This window comes from Alexandromys fortis, unplaced genomic scaffold, assembly GCF_014885135.2.
Source record: "Alexandromys fortis isolate MF-2015 unplaced genomic scaffold, M_Fortis_MF-2015_v1.1 scaffold_7, whole genome shotgun sequence".
Classification (NCBI taxonomy): Eukaryota; Metazoa; Chordata; class Mammalia; order Rodentia; family Cricetidae; genus Alexandromys; species Alexandromys fortis.
Genome location: NW_026067920.1, coordinates 9,309,405 through 9,321,270, shown reverse-complemented (window position 1 = coordinate 9,321,270; position 11,866 = coordinate 9,309,405). Strand labels below are relative to the sequence as shown.

General features: G+C 49.0%; 1 protein-coding gene across 1 annotated transcript in view; it reads right to left on the bottom strand.

The window, feature by feature from the left end:
- Ramp3 (receptor activity modifying protein 3) overlaps positions 1-11,460 on the bottom strand; it is a 17,830-nt gene extending 6,370 nt beyond the window's left edge. The window contains exon 1 of the mRNA XM_050140834.1: positions 11,356-11,460. Coding sequence (XP_049996791.1) covers positions 11,356-11,410 — 55 coding nt within the window. The 5' untranslated portion in view covers positions 11,411-11,460. The remainder of the gene's footprint in view (positions 1-11,355) is intronic.
- Between the last annotated feature and the right edge of the window lie 406 nt (positions 11,461-11,866).

Below are 11,866 nucleotides of genomic sequence, written 5' to 3'. Positions count from 1 at the left end.
AGGAAGGGGAGAGAGAGAGAGAGAGAGAGAGAGAGAGAGAGAGAGAGAGAGAGAGAGAGAGAGAGAGAGAGAATATTGTTTGGGAAAATCTTTACATCTTGGACTGCTGAGTCTATGATGCTGAGACCACAAACTGCTCCCTCCTGTCCCAGCTCCAGCCATAGAGGCTGTTTCCCAGGCAACCTCAACGGGAAGGATCCTAGTCTGGGCTACAGTTCCCCCTGCCCACTTCTCTGGGGAGGAACACATACATCTCATTCCCTGAGCCGCATGCTGTAGGAACTCTGTCCATTTTAAGCAAAGAGTCCAGGAGGGGAGAAGTTCCTTCCCCACCCAGTTCCCCCACTCGCCTGCCCAAGAATGGCCAGCCAATTATACTGGTTCTCCACGGAGCCAGCAGGTAGAGAAGAGGCTCACTGGGAGAAGAAAGCCAAGGACTTCCATGGCTGAAGTCCCCTTTGCTAATGCCTGCTCCTAGGCCAGAGATACCTCCCTGGTAGAATTGGCCCACTACAGCACTATGACAGGAAAAGAAACCGAGGTCCCACCTAGAGGGAGAGGCAGGCCATTAGGACACAGAAATCCCCACAGCTCTGGCAATGGAGACAGATTGCAGTGTGGACCGGATCAGAGGCCCATGCCAAAGTGTCTAAAACAATGGAGCTCCATCCGTGAGTCATTAAGAGGGGGTAAGCTGAAAAGCGAGCCAGCGGGATGGCTCCACAGGTAAAGGCATCTGCCACCGCCTGACAACCTGAGTTCAGTTCCCAAGACCCACATGGTAGAGGGGGAGAAATGACCTCTGCAAGATGTCCTCTGACCGCCACGTGTGCTATGATACACAAATACTCATGTAAGACAGATGGGTGGGTAGGAAGGTAGGTAGGTAGGTAGATAGACAGACAGACAGATGGTGACAGACCGACAGATGTAAAAACTTTATAAACAAAAGCAACAGTAACATGGTAAACAGAGTGAAAATTTCACAGAGGACAAGGAAGCCACCAAGAGGAGCACACTCAGAATCCCACTCATCCCCTGCAGGTCCAGCCACACCCACTCTAGAGTCAGCAGAGCAGGCGTGAGGAAGACGAGGCATGTTCCCTGGACCACTGGGGCCTTGGGAGCTCAGAGGACCCAGGCACTGCTTCAGACTGACCTGTGAGCCATTAAACTCGAGGCAGAATCCTAAAAAGTCTAGCTTAAAACAAAATGTCATTCATTCCCAGTGGCCAGCCTGGGACACTGGACAAGACCTTGTCTCTGAATGAGTGAATAAATGAATGACTGAAGGATCAGCAAGCCGGGAGTGGGGAAAGGAGAACTCAAATTACTAAATCAAGAATGAAAGAGAGGCACGTGATGCCACGCTCCCGTAAACCCAGAACTCGAGAGACAGTGGCAGACAGAGCTCTGTGAGTTCTGAGCCAGCCTGGTCCACACAGTGAGCTGCAGGTCACTCCGGGCTACAAAGTGAGACCCCGTCTCGAAAGAAAAGGAAGAAAGAGGGAGCATCGCTGTATCAGCATCCACCTTCCAAAGCAAAAGCGACTATAAGCAAAGACTACAAGCATCCGTGTGATGAGAGACAAATGAGAAACCCTCCAGTAAGACAGAGACAAGGGTTAAACTGCGTCCTCGGCGGAAGGCGTGGCTATGTTGAAGTCCCGGCTCGAAGCCCCTCCCTTATTTGGAAAATAGGATCTTTGCAGAAGTATTCGACTGATAATGAGTCCGTTCGGGAGGGCTCTAGTCCATATGAGTGATGCTTTCTCAGCAAAGCAACCATAGGGTGCAGGGACAAACACAGAGGGAGGACGAAGTGAAATCACACCGAGAGAGGTGGCTTGCAGGAAGGCAAAGGGCAGAGTGATGCGTCACAATGCAAGGAACGCCGGGGCCACCAGGAGCTAGACAGAGGCAGTGGAAGAGCACGTCCCCACTGAGGATACAGAACTAAGAGAAACTTCCATTGTCTCAGGTCACTTGGTTTTGATTCTTAGTGACAGTTGTAGGACACTACTGAAGGTATAAATTACTGAAACTCACTCAAGAAGAAATGGGAACTCTGGAGAGAACCCCAGTGGGTAATGGAACCGACTGAGTAGCTAAAGCCTCTGGAAAACTAAGCCCAGGCCCAGAAGGCTGAACTGGCAAAAGTCTGCCAAGTGTTCAGAGAACTAACAGAAATCATCCACAAACTCTTCAGATAATAGAAGAATAGAACATCCTGACTTCTCCACTTCCTTACTCATTCTGTGAGGCCAGTTTTACCTTGGAAGAAAGTTAGACCTCTTAGGAATACAGATACAGAAACCTTGGATAAACACTAGCCATGAAAGGTCAGCAACACACACAAATGAATGCACACCACAGCTAAGGGAAGTTGTCCTAGAAATGCAAAGATGGTTCAACACACAGAAACCAGTGTAGTGTGCTACATTGGCAGAAAGGAGGATGAGGGGACCAGGTGGCTCAGAAAAAGCATTTGAAAAAATAAAATGTCTTTTTGCAATTTAAAAACCAAAAAAAAAAGCTGAAAAAGAAAACACCCTTAATACATTATACATTGAAGGCAATACAGGAAAATCTCAGTTTTAACACCACGCTCCATGGTAAAAGGCTAAAACATTTTCTCCTGAGACCAGGGAAAGACAAGGATGGCTGTTTTAGCACTTCTATTGAACACAGAGCTGGAAGTACATTCCAGAACAGTGGACAAGAAAGAAACAAATGATCCAAACTGGAAAGGAAGACAGAAAAGCATTTGTACTCACAAATGCCATGGTCTTCTACACAGAAAGCTCCAAAGGAGCCATGCCAGAATGGAAAGTGTGCAAAGAAACAGGGACAAACCAACATGCAACAGATTGCACCAGAGGGACGTGTCAGCAGTGAAGAGTTCTGGATGTTCCTGCAGAGGATCCGGGTTTGTTCCCAGCACCCACATGGTGGCTCCCAACCATCTATAACTCCAGTTCTAGGAGCTCCAACACCCTCTTCTGGCCTCTCTGAGTATTATACCTGTACATGGTACACACATACACATATAGGCAAAACACTCATACACATAAAAATAACACTAGATCTTTTAAAGACAGTAATAAAAATCCAAAAATAACAGAAATAATTTTTATAATAATACAGTCAATTGGCTTTGTGGGAGCCTAGGCAGTTTGGTTGCTCACCTTACTAGACCTGGATGGAGGTGGGTGGTCCTTGGACTTCCCACAGGGCAGGGAACCCTGATTGTTCTTTGGGCTGACGAGGGAGGAGGACTTGATTGGGGGAGGGGGAGGGAAATGGGAGGCGATGGTGGGGAAGAGACAGAAATCTTTAATAAATGAATAAAAAAAAAGAAAGAAATTAAATTCTTGGCACTCAATTTGCTGGTGAAGGCCAAATCCTATACTCTGAAAATGGTAAAACATAGGGTCTATATAAATGCAAAGATAACCCATGCTCATCAACTAGAATATTTAGTATTATTAAGATGCTAATACTAAGCTAGAGAGATGGTTCAGTTGGTAGAGGCTAGGCTCACAACCAAACATCAGGATGTCAAGGACTACCTTGGCTACTACAGTTTTCAACTTGACAAGATCTGGACCCATCCATGAGAGAAGCCTCTGGGCACACTTGGGATGGATTTTCTTGACTGTGTTAACAGAAATGAGAATTCCCACCTTACGTGCAGGTGGTACCTTCTGGTGGGGGACCAGAGAGAAGGAAATCCTAGGGAAGGCATAACTGCTTTTTGCCACTTCCCTTTGCCTCTCACTGGCTGAGCTAACTGCTCTATCGCCGCTGTCACTGCTGCCAACACCCTTCACTGCCCTCAGAATTCAGGTTCTTCTGCCTTCCAACATGAACTGAAAACCAGCGGCTCTCCGGGAATCAGCCAGTGCCAGACAGGGAGTGCTGGGGTGTCTAACCTCATAGCCTGAGCAGCGGCCAGCTTCTCAGCATCTCCAGGATCAACTTATCCTATAATAAGCCAATCTAATAAATCTCCCCTTTAATATATATTCATCCAATCAATTTAATATATATTCATAGTTTGTTCCTCTTGAGATCCTGACTAAGTCAGTTACCTAAAATGCTCTATATTACTATAACGAGCACACAAGTCCCTTGCAGTAAACTGATAAACTGACCTTCAGGTTCAACAAAGCGACAGATGGGTATGGAAAGGACACAGCTCTAATTTCAGTACTTGGAAGGCCAAGGCAGGAAAAGTGGGACTCGAGGTCATCCCCAGCTCCATAGAGAGTTCAAGGCCAGCCAGAACCAGCCTGGGAAGATAGATCAGTAAAATGTTTACAGAGCCCACGTGAAGAGCCGTTCATATCCTCAGATTCTCAGCGCAAACTTAAAAAAAGAAAGCAGGTGGCTGGAGAAATGGCTCAACAGCTCAACAGTTAGCAACACACGCTGCTCTTGCAGAGGCCCTGAATTCAGTTCTCAGCACCTACAGCGGGCAGCTTGCAACTGCCTGCAACTCCAGCTCCTGCCACTGCAATGCCCTCTGCAGGCACCTGCGCATACATGTACAGACACACACATACAAGATAAATCTTTACAAAATAAAAACCCATTAACCTCTGGCTTCCATATGTATCTGTGCACGTACACACCAAAAAAAAATGAAAAAGATGAGAAAAAAAAGAAAGAAATATAGAACAGGAGAGATGGTTCAGCTGGCACAGTATCTGGCATGCAAATCTGAGGACCTGAGATTGGATTTTTCAGTACCCACATAAAAGACTGGCATGGGAAGCCAGGTGTAGTGGCAACATGCCTTTGGTCCCAGCACTTGGGAGACAAACATCTTTGAACAGATATCTCTTTGAGTTCAAAGCCAGCCTGGTCTACACAGTGAGTTCCAGGACAGCCACAGTTAGAGTCTACCAAAAAAAAAAAAAAAAGCCAAACCTTGGCATGGTCATGTGCACCCGTAACTCTAACACTACAGCTGGGAAATTTCCAGACGTGGCTGGCCAACCCAGTCCAGCAAATGGTTATCTCTGCTTCCAGTGAGAGATCTTGCCTCATAAAGACAATGAAGAGGGCTGGAGAGATGGCTTAGCACTGGTTATTCTTCCTGAAGACCCGAGCTTGATTCCCAGGGCCCACATAGTGGCTCCCAACCCTCTGTAATTCCAGGACCAGACTTCTATTGGATACAGTATACTTTGCAACAAAATGTATCTCCAGAGATAAAGAAGACCTTTAATGACTCTCCTGGTTAGGTGGTGTTGTTTGCCTTGTTTTATTTTTGTCAAGTTGACACAAGAAAAGTCATCGGAGAAGAGCAAACCCCGACTTCATTTCATTGGTGCACAGCAAGTCTGTGGGGCATTTTCTTGACTGATTACTGACATGGGAGGGCTCAGCCCACTGTGGGAGATATCACCACTGTGCAGGAGGTGGCCTGGATTATGTAAGAAAGCAAACTAAACAAGAGAGTAGGCCAGTAAGCAGCATCCCTCCTCTGCCTCAGTTCCTGCCTCTGGGTCCTGACTTCCGTTGTGATGAATTGTGATGGACTATGATAGAGATGAGGAAGCAGACAAACCCTTCCCTCCCCGAGAGCTTTTTTTGGTCATAATGTTTTATCACAGCAATAGAAACCTAGCTAAGACAAAAATAAAGGTCTCGATTCAACAAGAGGCTCCAACAATCAGAGGCATTCTCGGCTTACTAACATAGACACACCAAAACGGGAAGGAACAAGGCAAAAATAACAAATCCACAGTTATGGTTGAGAGAATCTGATGCTTTTTCTCTTAATAATTTAAGGAAGAAATAGATTTTTATAACAATTTTATTTTATTCTTATTTATGTGTGTGTGTCGATATGAGCATATGCCACCTGTGTCTAGGTACCCTCAGTGGCCAAAAGCAAGTCTCAGATCCTCTGAGGCCAGAACTCCAGGGGTTGGGAGCTGGCCTGATGTGAGTGCTGGAAATGGAATCTGGGTCCTCTGGAGGAGCAGGAAGCGCCTGTTAGCTTTTAACTGCTGAGCCATCTCTCTGGTCCCAGAAATAGATTGAGGAGGAGCAGTCAGGAAGATTTGGGAAAATTCTGATACTTTCATGGGTGTCTGCTTACTGAATCTCTTTTAAGACTTGATATCACTGGGACCCAGCTTCCAGTTCGTCTCTGCTCCCACAAACTCTAGCTGCTCCTAACCATAAATCTCCCCTCCAGGGCCCTGAGGCTGCAGAGCGTCCCCCGTCACGTCTGTCTGCTTTGTGTGTTTGAGGGTGTTGGTGCCAATTTCCATGTCAGAGTTTTGGGCCCTGGGGTGTTTTGAAGGAAATAATTATTACAAAGTGCCCGAGTTTGCTTATCTGTTGCTGTGATAAACCCTGTCCAAAACCAACTTAGAGGAGGAGATGGTTTATGTTAGCTCACAGGTTCATCATAGAGGACCACGTAGGCAGGAAGGAACCTGGGGGCAGGTTTTCCATGAGGGAAAACTACCTGCAGCTAGCTTCCCCTGGCTTGCTAAACTACCTCGTTAGTACAACCCAGGCCCACCTGACTAAAGGGGGCACTGCTCACTGTGGGCAAGGCCCTCTTGCATCAATTGGCAATCAGGAAATGCCCCACAGATGTGCCCATGGGCCAACCTGATGGAAGCAGTCCCTCAGTTGAGTGACAACCACAATCAGCCATCACATAAAGAAAAGCTTTTGAGGGACTGGAGAGATGGCTCAGCAGTTAAGGGCATTGGCCACTTTTCTAGAGGACCCAGGCTCAGTTCCCAATTCCCACGTGGCTGCTCACAACTGTCTATAACTCCAGTCCCAGGGGATCTGACACCTCCACACCAAAGCACATAGAATAAAATGAAATAAATTTTTTAAAAAAAGAAGAAAACCTTTTGAAGACAAAGCAAAGATATTCCTGCCTGATCTAAGTGGGAGTCACCATAATAAGCCCCTCATAAAAACAGAGGCTAGGGACTCTAAGCCCAACCCTTCTAGATAATTCTATCCCTCAGGGTAAACACATGTTACAGAACAGAGCAGCTGACTGAGCACACTAAACCCACCCAGGCCACAGCCCAGGTCCACTGCATAGGTGAGGTGAGGACCCAGGAGTCCCAGTTTGCTACAATCCCGTGTCTACTCCAGCATACACACCAGGCTGAAGATGAACCACAGACACGTTGTTCATCAAGCATGTGCACTCAGGTGGGCAGGCCCATTGCCCAGAGGCCTCACGTGAGCTCATTCTCCTCCAACACGCTTGGATCAGACTTTCACCTCTGACAAGCCCAGAAGATGCCCCATCTGTAGGTCTGAGGACCATGCTCTAGGAGCAAGGCATAAGCAACGGGCAGCACCATCCCTGCCCATTCACCTAGGCCTTAATAAACTTGATCACGGGGCCTCAGTGTCTCTGAGCCAGGCACCTGTTCCCCACTTCAACCCCCGACTCTTCACCTTCCTCAGTCTGTTGATCTCAAGGAAACATTATTACTCTCGTCCCCTCCAGTTACATGATGGGGAGACCAAGGCCCGGAAGTAAAGCTCCTCACCCAGGAACAAACACAGAGTGAGCATCTGATCTGGGGACATCTAAGTCTCCACCTGTTCCCTGCTCAGCTGCGCGTATCAAACCCGACAGTGCGAAGCTATGAAAGCAGCCCTGGTTCAGGTCAGGATAGGACCGTATGCAAGCAGATGACTGTGAAGACACACTATGCTCCTTTCTCCCTCTGGCCTCCTTGTTCCATAAGCATCCTGCGTCCCATAGACAGGCTCCCAAGCCTGGGCTCTGAAGGGTCACTGGATGCTTACCACATCCAGCTCTTCCTTCATTCCTGGACCTGGCTTTCTCAGTCCCTGGTGGGATCCTCCCAGTACATTAACACAGGTACTGACCTCCACCAACCTCTAAATAGATGTCAGCCAGGCAAGTCCCACCAACCACACGCTCTGGTAACTCACATGTCACTCATGGCCTTCCTAGACCTGGACATCAAACATCCCCCTCAGCCTGCCCTAATAAGCAGCTGTCAGACCACCAAGGCCCGCTGTCTCCCCCTCCCCAACTTTCTGTTTTTCTCTTCTGCCCCTTAGTCCTCTTCCCTGTCCCTGTTTATTTCCTTCTCTTCACCTAGAAGTCAGAAAGAATCAGAATCCTAGGAGGCAGCTGAAAAGTGGTATATTTCCCTCCCCTCCATCACACACATGCATGCACGCACACACATGCACACATACATGTACACACACCTGCACACACATGCACACATACATGTACACACATGCACGCACGCACATACACACATACATGTACACACACGTGCATGCACACATGTGCACACACACCAGATCTGGTCAGAACAGGCTTGTTCAGCCCTTCCTCTGGGCTTTACCACCCTCAGTCAAGCAGACCCAGCTCCATAAAAAGAAGGAATGGGGTGTCTCTCACAGCACATTTCTCTCCCTGCTCCCTTGAATCTCTGTGTGCCCCAGTTTTCCACGTGTTCTGGCACTGTGATGTGCCCCAGAAGTTTAACATACCCCAGAACTTCCATGAGCCCCAGAAATGCCACACAGCCAGAACCCGTGTGTCCTAGATCTCTCTGGGCCCCAGAATCTCTATGTCCCATAACAATCACATGCTCTAGAATCTCCACACACCCCAAAATCTCCATGTGCCCCAGATCTCTGCAAACTCCAGGATCTCCAAATACCCCCAAGAACTGGAGTGAACTCTAGAATCTTTGCCTGTACCCAAATCCTACCCGACAACTCACCCAAAGACATTGATGGGGGGAATGCCCCAAAAAGTGGGTCACTGCCACTTAAACTACCGGCTGAACCATAAAGTTCTCAGGAACTAAATCAAAGTAGAAACCCATTCTGGGTGGTTCCGTTCGGAAACAAAGAACACTCGGGCCTGTGCATCTTTTGTCTCGGTGACTTCCAGATGCTGAGAGATGATAAACAGCCAAACAGATGCATTTCCCTAGAGAAAGGCCTTTTGTTGCCAGTCATCTGGAAAGGAAACCAGGCCCTCTCATCCTCCATGGAATGAGCATGTCCAGACTGCGGCCCAAAGGCCATTGTCATCTAGGGGGAGGCTGCGATTTCTGGGCAGCTCTGTCCCCTGTGTCTCTTCCTTATCTCTAACGGGAGTGGACCAAATGACCGCCAAGGCAGCTCCAGTACTAGAACATCCATGGCTGTGGAACCACCTCCTTCAAGACCTTACGTCCCCAGCACTGCTTGTCACCCACAGTGTGACAAGTGACACACTGGCATGACACTATTACTATATCTCGTGATAAAAACTGTGGTACCAAGGACTGGAGGCATCGTTCGTGGTTAGGACACTGGCTGCTCTTCCAGAGGACCAGGGTTCAGTTCCCAGCATGCACACAGAGGCTCACAACTGTCTGTGATTCCAGTTCCAGGACTTTCACACCAATGCACACAAAATAAATTTTTTAAAAAGATCCAATAAAGGCACCATGTTCACAGTCATGGACACGCACAGGGCACGCACAGATCCCGGGGTGCTCTCTGTCACGGTGCTGTGAGGGCACGTGTACCAGACACAGGCTCTGCTCTACATGAGCAGTTTGGTTCCACAGCATAGAGTGACTGACCTGAGCTGAACTGAACAAATCAACCAACAGAGCGATACTCCACAGCCGCGCTCGGGCTGCAGCTAGGGAAACTGAGGCCAAGAGCCAATAAGTGGACACTTCCAGAAAGTAGACAGCGCTCAGACCCCACCTTGGCCGGACTGCACGTGACACTTTCACCTCTGACTCTTGGTCTGGCCAGACTCACACCAGCCAGGTCTGTGAGAAGCTGAAACTGACCTGCCTGGGCCCTGGGTGAGGAGGATTGGACCTTGGGGACAGTGACCCCAGGAGACCAGGACTACTAATGAGGATTTCATGCGGCTTCTGTATGTTTCCCAGTTCCACAGTGGAAGTAGTCGGGAGAGACATGGTTTCTTTCTAAATAAACTCGGGACCTTCTTTCCTCTAGACACCAAAACGCCCACCAGAGCAGCCTCGCCTTGGAAGCTTGCTGAAATCCCAAGACAGCACACTGACTTCTGAAAGAGGCCACAATCCCAGTCCTTCAACGTAAAACTCCACCAAAGCCTAGGCACCCACTCTTGAGCATGCAACACAGCTCCACTCTGGACACAGAGACCTCGTCAAGTCTCCCCCACCTTTGTCCCAACTCCCAGGCCACACCCCAAGTCATCAGCGCTGAGGAAGACACTGCAGACAGGTCCAACGTCATCTAACAGCCAAGGAGGCTGAGCAGGAAGGGAATGGAAAACATCCTAAAGGACCCAGGGGCCGCGGCCCTGGAGGACAGACCCCACACACCCTCCTGCCAACAGTTTTCCTCCCAGCTCTGGCCAGGCACTGGACTTGTCCAGCAGCTCCAGCACGGGGCAAACTCTCCCACCAAAGTCCTTACAGAGGCACACACAAACCCACACAGGCACACAGACACAATCATGCACACTCAGGGGCACAGACACATGCATACATGCATGCACGTAAGCAAACACACATATGTGTGCATGTACCTTCTTTTGGTTTATTTAGTTTTGGTTTTTGTTTTTCAAGACAGAATTTCCCTATGTGGCAGTGGCCAGACCAGGCTGGCCTCGAACTCACAGAGATCCGCCTGCCTCTGTCTCCCTAGTCTGGGATTAAAGGTGTGCACCACCACCACCTGGCAAAATATATATTTAGCCATGTATAACTTCTTCAGTAAAATACTTCTTTTTTTTCTTTTTTAGTATTTCTTTTTTAACAATATTTTTATCTTTAAATTTTTATCTATGTATACAATGTATTTTGATCATATTCACCCTACTTCCTCCAGCAAGCTCCCCCCAGACCCCCTCAACATGTCTCCCTTGGCAACTTTATGCCCTTCCCACCCCTTTCAAAACAAGCTTAATATTTATCTCATTTCTATTTTGTGAGAGCAATGTTTCTCCCTGAGTCCTGTTTTCTCCCTGGAAAAGGATTCGGAATTCTAGCCATCCGCACCTGGCAGAATGGGAGGCTCACTACCTCCCCAGAGACCCTTGCTAGTCACCAGGCCGTCACAGCCCCGCAGAGGACCTTGTGCATTGCAGCCCAAAGCCTTTTCCCTCAGCTCCCCTAACGGTGGAGGAGTCATGAGGACCCTCAGCAAAACCTGCCGGCTGCGCTGGAGTCAGTGTGCGCCCTTTCCAAACTCTGGTAGAAAAGGAAGGAGTAGCCTAGGCTCGACGCGGGAAGATGAGAGTCCTCGAGCGTCCCAAGGCCCCGAGGGGACGGAGCGCTCCCAAACAAGATCCCTCCTTACCACAAAGCAGCAGTAACAGGGGGAGAAGGTACAGCTGCCGCACGGGGCTCTCCATGGCCAAGTAGGATGCTCCCGGCTTGCAGCAACGCTCAGAGGTAGGAGACTTGGGGCGGGGCCTGGATAGGGTGGGGTGGGCGGGGGCTAAAAGAGCCCTATTCTAGGCCACGCCTCCACCCCGCCCCTGACTCCGTCGAAATCCAGATGTAACCTAGAATCCTGAGTCTTCCTCTAGAGGGACAGGTGGTGGGGATAGACGTGTGGGATGCGCGTGGGGTCTGGACTGGACCGGAGGAAGAAAGAGTGGAGTCGGGCTGGAAGATCGAGTCCTGGGTGACGGGACTAGGAAAGGGGTTTTGGCCCGAAGACTACAGTTTCGGCTGGGAATGAACGGGGTTCAGACCTTAGAGTCAAACTGGGGAGCAAGCTGGGGAAATGATGGGATACCGGTCAGGTTGATGGCGGAGGTGGGTGGGGCAGGGCAGGCAGAAGATAGACAAGAGGCTGAATTTGG